The sequence below is a fragment of the Diuraphis noxia genome, unplaced genomic scaffold, assembly GCF_037042655.1.
Source record: "Diuraphis noxia isolate RWA-SAM2 unplaced genomic scaffold, SU_Dnox_SAM2 contig0005, whole genome shotgun sequence".
In the NCBI taxonomy this organism is placed as follows: Eukaryota; Metazoa; Arthropoda; class Insecta; order Hemiptera; family Aphididae; genus Diuraphis; species Diuraphis noxia.
In genome coordinates this window covers 17910742-17920788 of record NW_028301715.1, presented here as the reverse complement: position 1 = coordinate 17920788, position 10047 = coordinate 17910742, and the positions used below count along the sequence as shown (strand labels likewise).

At 38.2% G+C, this 10047-nt stretch overlaps 2 protein-coding genes across 4 annotated transcripts in view; both read right to left on the bottom strand.

Moving 5' to 3' along the window:
• Positions 1–5516: 5516 nt before the first annotated feature.
• LOC149055008 (uncharacterized) lies at positions 5517–6772 on the bottom strand (the record flags this gene model as incomplete). The annotated part of the gene is made up of 1 exon (XM_089229489.1): positions 5517–6772. A coding segment is annotated over one exon (363 nt), but the record flags the coding sequence as incomplete, so codon positions are not given.
• Positions 6769–10047, bottom strand: part of Sp1 (transcription factor Sp8) — an 83123-nt gene continuing 79844 nt past the window's right edge. For all 3 annotated transcript variants that reach the window (XM_089228688.1, XM_089228689.1, XM_089228690.1), the window contains exons 3-4: positions 8768–9371; positions 6769–7908 (exon numbers count right to left, since the gene is read on the bottom strand). In XM_089228688.1, coding sequence (XP_089084814.1) covers positions 6773–7908; positions 8768–9371 — 1740 coding nt within the window. In that variant the 3' untranslated portion in view covers positions 6769–6772. The remainder of the gene's footprint in view (positions 7909–8767; positions 9372–10047) is intronic.

The following is a 10047-nucleotide window of genomic DNA, read 5'->3' as shown; positions in this document are numbered from 1 at the left end:
CAATCAAGCACGTCATAACTGAATGCCGCCAATTTGAGATAGAAAAACGGTAAGCAGGAGTACCATCCATTCTCGCCGAAGCCCTTCAGCCAGCCAACATCCAGAACACGATTTTATTCATTATCAATTCTAATTTGATCAACCATCTATAAAATAATTGTATATTAATATTAGGCAACTTCATTTCAATGTAACTCCATAAATCTGTAGTAGCCAATGGCCTCGCTAGATGCCGAGGCTTTTATTAAAAAAATAAAATATTTATAGCAGTGCAGGCTGAACATTTATTGAACGCGTACGCACATCACATATTATTATGTGCACACACACATTTCATATTATACCTACACAGGTGTAGTACACATTCGTCACAGCTTCCGGGGTGCGGCCGGGGGACGGAAAACAAATAACTTTGTAAATCGACCGCGCCACGACGAACGCGACCGCATATACCTATAGCTAACTCTTCAGGTTATATTTATGTTACATTTTTTTTTTTTTTTACAACAAATAATAATATTATATTATGTATTTATGGTATCGATAGAACCTGCACATCATCACGTGACTGATACCATATTGGTAACCGTGATGGAAAGCAGCGAACGTCATCTCGATGATTTATGCGCATGCGTATCATCTCATATACATCGCCGTATGTTATTATATTAATTAATCATTATATAAATAACCTGTCGAGTGGCTAAACAAAAATAGTTAAGACAACCAACAGCAGACTACAGCTATATACCACAAGTTATGTATAAACAAATGATAATATTTTGGATGATGATAGGACGATGAGGTTTGTGTGTGTAATGGCAACTGAGATAGACGAAACGATCACCGGTGTAAGTACATATGTTGACGATTTTTCATCTGTCGATACGTTTTTTTATTTTTATTTATGTATTATTATACAATATAAACATATATATAATATTGCAATCTCTGTGCAGAACTCGTATGTACGCATTAAAGCCTTATATACAACAATAGTATCACTTTACATAACAATTATTATCCTTTATATGAGTTATAATATATATATATATTATATATACACATAGGTAGGCACAGTAAAACTCCCATAAAACGAAATATTGTTGGGAGCTAAACGGAGGTAGAATCAAATTCATTTTCCATAATATATTATATACGAATTTTTTCGGTCGACAATGAGACTGTTGTACATATACATACAAAATTATAAAATATTAAAATATCGATTACGTATACGAAGCAGAAGTCAATCAAGCCGAGTCATCAAAATTACAACGATCTCTGCACATCTGCGACGGGATAACTATATTGGAATAATTTCGCTTATTGTGTCGTAGCCAACGAACAGTGTTTTACGTTTCTTTTTATTATTTGTTTTTTGATATATTTTATTACATTTATAATTAATTTCTTTTAACCGAGTGTTCCTTATAGTTTGTTTTTCTTTACTCCTGCAGTTTTAGTGTTTTGTTATTTTTGCGTACGGAGACGTTTGTGGTGAATGACACTTTGGAAAAGGCAGTAAAACACTTTCGTACTTATTTTCTCGTCCAGTACTCGTTATCGTGGTCAATCGAGAATAAAGAGTAAGACTTTGCCTATAGGTTAAAGATGTCTCACCCCCGAACATCCAATACTCGTTATCGTGGTCAGTTTGAGGGTAAAATCACCTTGTTGAGTTGTACAGTGTAAATCCTGTTGGACTTGGCTTAATTATCCTTTTGTGCAGTACTCGTTAAATCGTGATCACCAAAAGGAGAACTCAAATAGACTCATATTATACAGCGGGTATCAATAATTTACTCGTTTGACGGTTTGGGAAAATCAGAAACCGAAATATATCTGTTGTATCCGTCGAGCCTTTGCGTGGCGTACCTATACGACAAGACTTAAGGTAATATTGACGTTTTATCTTTTATCTTATCAATAATGAAGATATAAATGGTCAAAGCCATCTCATAAATAATCGTAATAATTGTTATAAGAAATATGGCTAGATAGATAAAAATAATGTGTTGATAAATACAATATAAGTTTTAATAAGTTACCTACTATAATTAGGTCGATTCCTGCAGGATATCGTTAGTCAGCATATTATATTATTCTAATTTATTATTGTTTTGATAAATGAATTGAATTTCGTATCATGCGACATATATAATATTTTTTTAATGTTTACTATTTGATGTTTTCAGAGTTTGTACTTGAATAGTTCGATGACCCTAACCTCGGAGAAAAAGTATACATCATCTCGTCGCTTAAGAAGCTGCAACAGAACGCATCTCTCTCAGTTTTTGAGGGACAAAATGATGAGATTATTGTCATCAATATAAATAAAAAGGAACGTACCTATACTAGTAAAGTTCTCCCGGAATATAATAAGAATTGTATAATGACCTGACCTAACAACAAGTGAGAATTTATTCGTCGAGGGAATTTTCTGTTCGATTAGTGGTTGCACTGTCATTAACAAAAATAACAACAGCTGCACTTATTGGATCATTCTTAAAACGACGCTTTTGATGATATTACAGGAATTAATTACGCTGGCTTTGAGCATTCGTTGAATCAGCTGTTTCCAGAGTCATGCGTTTACGTAATATTTCCAAATGCATGAAGTGGAAAATCGTGAAATTAATAATTTATTATTGTAAAGTTATGTTGGTCGTGTAATAATGTAATTCAACTGATGAAAAACGAAAAACGATATAAGTACTGCTACGATAGTCTTGCCCGAAAAAGTCAGGTAATTATACACCTATATAAGTTATATAACAACGTGATATTATAAAAATATCTTTATTCTTGTATGGGTATGTATTATAATGTTCTAACATAATAGTATATGATATAAAATATAAAAATATAATATGATATAGTCAGTCCTAAGATGCCGCTATATACCCGAACCGTGTTGTCTTCGTCTAACAAAAAATGTAAAAACTGTTTTGCGCGGGAAAGAACCGAAAAAAAACTATAGACATAACAAAGGAACGAACATTTTGACTGGGAATTATCGTTTTTACTTCTTCGATATCGGAACTACAAAAAAAGTTATTCAAATTTGAAAAAAACACAAAACTAATGGATTTTAAAACAATGAGAACTTTTTTCATATTAAGTCATATCAAACAAAGTTAAAAACGATTTTTCACGTTTAATGTTCTCAACTATATTATATTGTATATCAATTTGGAGTCTAACCTATAACTATACAGCCTGAGAGGTCCTGTTCCACTCACAAAACAGTTTTTTGTGTGCGGTACATATTTTGTTACATTTTATTTAGCTTTCTCTTATAAGTATCGACATAACGTCATATCTCAACGACGACGAGAAAAAATAAGTTTATCAAAAAACTATACGAGTCCCATATTCATTATTTTTACATTAAATATAATATAGTTGGTGTAAGTCATTGAAAACTTTTTATCGTGCAATCTCCCGAAAAACAACAATAGCGCACTGTTGTGCACAGCTCGTTCTATATATGCATTATATTATTAGCATGCCATCGCGATGGTATATTGTTAAAAACGTCATTCGCCCAATCGTATATTTCATCGGATTTTTAACCACTGTCGATCGTGGTTTTCAAAAAAATAAAAATAAATTCCAATAAAAAAAAAAAAAAAAACGTTTAATTGGGGCGCGCTCAATTATTATTGTCGCACAGCTGACGGCATAGCGTGTCACGCTGTACAAGTATATAATATACTCATACATATTATATGATATATAAATATATATAGGTAGGTTGTATTATTCACAGCTATATAGTCTAAGTCACTGCACACGACGATACACGACACAAATAATATGATATAATACACTTGTCAGCGTTCGTATGTATATATAACATGTATATTAACACTGGCGGAGTTCGGCTGCTCGTAATATAATTTAGTGTCGTGTGTTTGGCTTTTCGTCGTCAAGGTTTTTTTTACTTTCGTTCGAAAAACCACAATGGCTGCCGACACGGAAAGGCGATAAAAAAAAAACCCTCAACCATCGCTTATATACGCGCTAAAAGACCAGCACATATGTATATATATATATAAAGTCATTACATATACAATAATGCGCAATATATATACATACCATAAAAGAACAACCAATACATAGGCGGAAATGGGGGGGGGGACTTATCCCTCTCAAATATTGTAATAGCCCCCCCCCCCCCCCCCCCCAAAAAAAAAAAATGTTGTCGTGTCTTATGTGAAAATATTTGATATAATATATTAACTAATTGTACAGTAGCAGCTGTATTATATTTATATCATTATGAAAAAAAATTTAGATTACAATATGTGGTAACACTACTTTAAATTCTATGATAGGAATTTCATCTAAAAATGCATGATCTAATAGATATCTGCAACTGCTACAACCGTGGTTGCATCTTAGGTCTAACCACGATTAACGTCATTATTATAATAGAACAATTATTGTGTTAACATAATTTGAATACATTTTATTCTTTTAATGGTTTTTTTTTTTTTTGTTGTATTTATGTGTACTTATAGGCTGTTAAAATCGATGATACTCGTTTGCGAACAGTATACACAATTTTTTACCTGTAAACTGACAACTCGTTTGCGTACATCGAAAAACGTGAAAACCTGGTCAATACTAATTTTGACCTGAAAAATTACGAATCGTTTGCGTACAGCTATTAAATTTGACTTATATTATTGTTACTTGTAGAGCAAATTTCGATAAGATACACGTAATTGATTAACTATAGTGATGCGGTTCTAAACGACAATGTGATTTTAGATAAATGTGTGCGTTATTGACGACCGCTGTATGTTACTATATATATGCCTATTATTTAGACGAACGTGTGATGCTATCGAGATAGCATAGTCATTTTAATTCGTGTAGCACCACGGACATTCAAATATCAAATGTTTTTGAAACGCGCAGAGGAAAACATTGTTCTAATATTAAAAACTATATAGTGAGTTTCGTGTTTTAAAATCAGGTGATCTGTTGTTAAGATGTAAGGAAAATGTTTGAAACAATCTTAAACCTTATTTTTGTTAAGGGTTTTAGTAGACTTTTGGTATAGTTTATGTACGCAAACGAGTCGCAAAAAGGTTAAATGTACGCTAACGGGTATCGCCCGTTAAAATGTATTATGATCCAATTCAACAAAATACGCGACACAATGAGTTTTTTGTTTTTCGATTTCTATCATATCATTTGAATATTGTTTTTTTTTGTAATTTAGCCCCCCCCCCCCTTGAAATTCCAATAGATTTTCGCCTATATGACCCAATAAGTACATTGTAGATGCATCACGTATTATAGTGCAGGTATAAAATGTATCTTTAGATGTAAATGTAGGTAGGCTGCGAGTACCATTATATACTTAACAAGTATATACACATAGATATAATAATATATGATACCGTCTGCAAATGACGCGACGTAGTTATTCTTATTATACCTATATGTGCTTGCGACCGTGTATAGGAGATGAGAAGAGTGAGAGAAACAAATTCCAATTATGAGACAACAAAAAAAATTATAATTTATTTCGTATAATTATCAATACGTATATAATTTATATATTATACATAGGTAATACAAAATACAGTACTTGTATAATATCATATATATATATTGAAACGTAGTTGAACATTTTTTTTTTATCCGTACACTGTTCTTACGCATTTAATATATGAACAACCATAATATTTATACAATAGGATATTATGTATATCGTTTTGATGTGAGTTGATTAAATCGATATCGGCGACTACAATATTATTAATATAAGTACAGAAGCGGCTGACGCGGTTCAACGACGACACACACACTCGGTCGCCAGAAACGTATTTTTAGGTAAACCGCGGTGTATCTTTTAATGAAATGAAAAATTGTTTTAATCGTTTGGACGTATATCGTACACAATATAATATTAGATTTTTTTCATTCAACTTCATTACATACCTTTTTATGCACGTGAAGCGGACAAAATACTTTGTCGGGTTAAACACTAATAAAAACGTTAATAATATATTATTTATAATATGTAATAATAATACGATTTTTTTTTTGTTTTTTTTTTTTCACAGTAAAACATTAAATTATGTACACAGATATAGTACAATAAAAATATGTACACATAAAGATAATGAATGATATAATAATAATAATGATAATAATAATAATCATAATAATATTTTTTGTACAAAGTGGCAACACGCAGTTATATATATATATATATATATTATAATATATACGTTAAAAAACACGCCGCGAGTGTTAAAAAAGTGGACAAAAAAATGTCTGTAATTTGTATAATGCCATACGTAGGTATACATCCGAATAAATGAATTAAGATTTACCGCAAAATGTTACCGTTTTTTTTTTTCCGTTTATAGATTATAGTGCGTCAGTACGTGTAAAATGCACTGCCGAGGGCCGCGTAATGCGTGACCAGGTTGCTGCCGTGATGCTGATGGTGCTGCTGCAGGTACTGCTGGTGATGCTGATGCTGTTGATGCAGCTGCTGCTGCTGCTGTTCGTGCTGTTGTTGCTGCTGCTGTTGGTGGTGCTGCTGCTGCTGCTGCTGAAGGTGATGATGATGTTGATTGTGCTGCTGCTGCTGCTGCTGGAGTCCGTTTTTGTAGTGGAGACTAGAAAACAACTGTGGGCCTGGCGTAGCACCACCGCCGGTGCCGCGGTCGCCGCCGCCATCGCCGCCAAACGCGACGGTCGGCGGCGGCGGTGGCAGTTGCACCGGCGGAGGCGACGCTCATTCCAGTTTCTCCTGGTACATTTTCGGCTCTTTGCCGGCGGCATTCGTCCAGCTGCAGAAGCTCTTCTGGTCCTTGTTGTTGTTGTGCTGCTGTTGTACGGACAGGAACGGCGACGAGCCGATGGCGTGCGACGACGGTGGGGACAGTGGCACTACAGAACCCACGGAACTGACTACCGGGCTCCATCGGACCAGACCGGCAGGTCCGCTCAGGGGCAACGGCGGTTTGACGTCCACCATGTCGGCCATGTGCAACGGTTGCACGTGCTGCTGGTGCTGTTGCTGTTGCTGTTGCTGTTGTTGTTGTTGTTGTTGTTGTTGCTGCTGTTGCTGTTGTTGATGTTGCTGCTGCTGCTGGTGTTGGTTGTGCGGAGACGAACCGTCGGCCGCGCTCTGGCTGTTTTCCGAATCGGAACACGAATCGCTGCTGCCCTTCTTGCTGCCACCGTTTCCGTTGTGCGTTTTGACGTGCTTGGCCAGGTGGTCGGACCGCATGAACCGCTTGTTGCACACGGGACACGCGAACCGCTTCTCGCCGGTGTGCGTGCGCAAGTGCCGCTGCAACTCGTCGGACCGGGTGAACCGCTTGCCGCAGAACAGCCAGTTGCACACGAACGGCCTCTCGCCCGTGTGCCATCGGAGGTGCGCCTTGAGATGGGACGTCTTGCCGTACACTTTTCCGCAACCGGGTATGTGGCAGCTGTGCACGTTCTTCTTGAGGTGGCCGCCGGCCGGTCCCAGCCGCTCGGCTTCCTGGCAGTTTGGGCAGTCGCACGTGGCCCGTCCCGTGTACCGGCGCTGTGTGCGCGGCGACGGCGTCTGGGGGGCCGCGCTATAAGCCGCGGACACGGCGGCCGCGGCGGCTGCGGCTGCTGCAGCCGCGGACGCCGAACCCGGTGACGTGGCCGACGACGAGGACGACGAGGACGTGACGACGGACGGATGATGGTGGTGGTGATGGCCCAGGCCGAACGAACCCTGCGCGCCCGGCAGTATGGACTTGTACGTGTCCTGCAAGAAATGTTGGTTGGAGAACAGGTGGTGAGCGGCCGCCGTGTTGGACGCGGCCAGCGAGTGGCTCAACGACGAGTAGTCCGACTGCGCCGCGTAATTGGCCATCTGCGCGTGCATGCCTGCGTGGAAACCAAAAAAAAAACAAAAAAACAAAAATAATCAAAACTCGTCAATCATTTAATATTACATTATTATTATAAACGAGAATATAATATAATAATATTGTTCGGGAAATTATCCTATATAACTCAGCAGGTTTGTACATTTACACTTCGATGTATATTATATATTGATAACTATTTACAATCGCTGTCGAAAACATTCCATATATATTTCCATGTCCGCGGGGTATAGAATATACGTAAATAAGTCTCATTTTTGATCGTCCGGAATATGAAAAATACGATATCAAATGTTTCATATCTATATAGAGCGTACCGTATGTGACGTATACATATAATAATAATATAACGATTTACGCGTAATAAACGCCTGGAATGAAAAATTACGATAGGTATTCAAATTATTATGCACCGTATAATGTTGCACCAATGCCTATATATATATATTAACGCAATTATGAAATGTGAAAGGAATCATTTATACGTAGAAATATTAGGTATATATACGTGTATATACATATATATATATATATATATAGATACCTAGGTATATATTATGTATATATAGTAATAGCGTACACGATTGGCGCACACTTATAATCGACCTCGTATGTGTGTGTGTGTGTTTGTTTATGTATATGTATATAGAGGTAAATGCCCAAGTGTTTCGAAAACGAATTACCCATGACGATTATTTTAATTTCAACTTTGAATTTTAATTTTTTAATCGCGAGCGTATATTTTTTAAATTTTTATCTCATGTTATCGTTATTAATGGTGCATCATCGCATAGACTATATATAATATAACCATGAATCGTTCGATAAATAACGTATAATATGCACATAATGTTTACCTCCACTCATGTCTAGCCATCCGCTCCCGTGCACGTCCCACCAAGCGGGATTCACCGACTCCGTCTTGATGGCGGGCGCGTGGTGTCCAGCGGTGCCCATCGAATTGAACGGCCACTCGTACGGATGGCGGCCGTACAGCGCGCTGTGGTTGTCCACCTTGCTCAGCAGCGGGCTTTGGTGGTGATGGTGGTGTCCGTTATTGTCAGCGGCCAGCGTCTGGTGGCCACCGCCACCGCCGCCGCCGAAGTAGATGTTGCCGTGGTGCGGCGGAGGCGGGGGCGGGTAACCGGCGCCGGTCGGCACCGGCGTGGACGGAGCCGACGACGTGGAAGTGACCACGGGCCTGGGCGATTCCGCCGCACTGGCCGACGTCCGCTGTTGCTGTTGGCACTGTTGCTGTTGCTGCTGTTGCTGTTGTTGCTGCTGTTGCTGTTGCAGCGGAGAACCGGACATGTCGGTGGACTGCTGTTGCGGGCTCTTTTTCCACGGATAAAACCCTTTGCCCACGGCCGCGTCAGCGAGTGGCGGCGGCGATTTACTCTGCAACTTGTTGCACTGAGCCGCCAACATGGCCAGTGGAGTGTTTCTCAGCCCGGGGTGTTCCTGAAACAAATATAAAAGCTTCCGGTTAGACATATTATTTCCGGTGTGTACGGATACGGATAATACGCGCGGTTATTATAGATGGCCAAGTTTGTAGCGTTACGATTAGCCGTTTATTTATGGATAGACCGAAAACCAATATCGAAGTCACTTTCGTCTATAGATAAACTGTAAATACACTATAACGGCGCTTATCGTAGCTGACTATACGACGTATCATTCCAAACGTCCTGTGAAGACGTGATTTAAACGCGGTTACGATTTGTTAATTGGGCTGTGCTGTTATATTATTATGTTTTATGCGGTATATACCTGGTACGCGTTTCGATGGCTGGTAATTACTCATGACGTATCGTTGAATACGCGATAAAAAATATGCATACAATAAATGAATAGCAAGTACCGATGTCAGAAGCAATCACGTCGACCATAGACGAGTCGTCGAATATAATATTCGCTATTCGAATATACCAACCTGAAATTAATATTATAATACGCGTCGTATATGGTTGCAACAGTCGTGGTTCACTCGCGTATTATCATACGGGCTCGTAAAATATCAAAATATTAATATTATACGTCGAAATGCGCAGTTGTTCGAAATTAATTACAATAAAAGATAAAACCATACAATATATTATAATACGCGGTGCACGTGGCGTGTGAAGCGATCGTA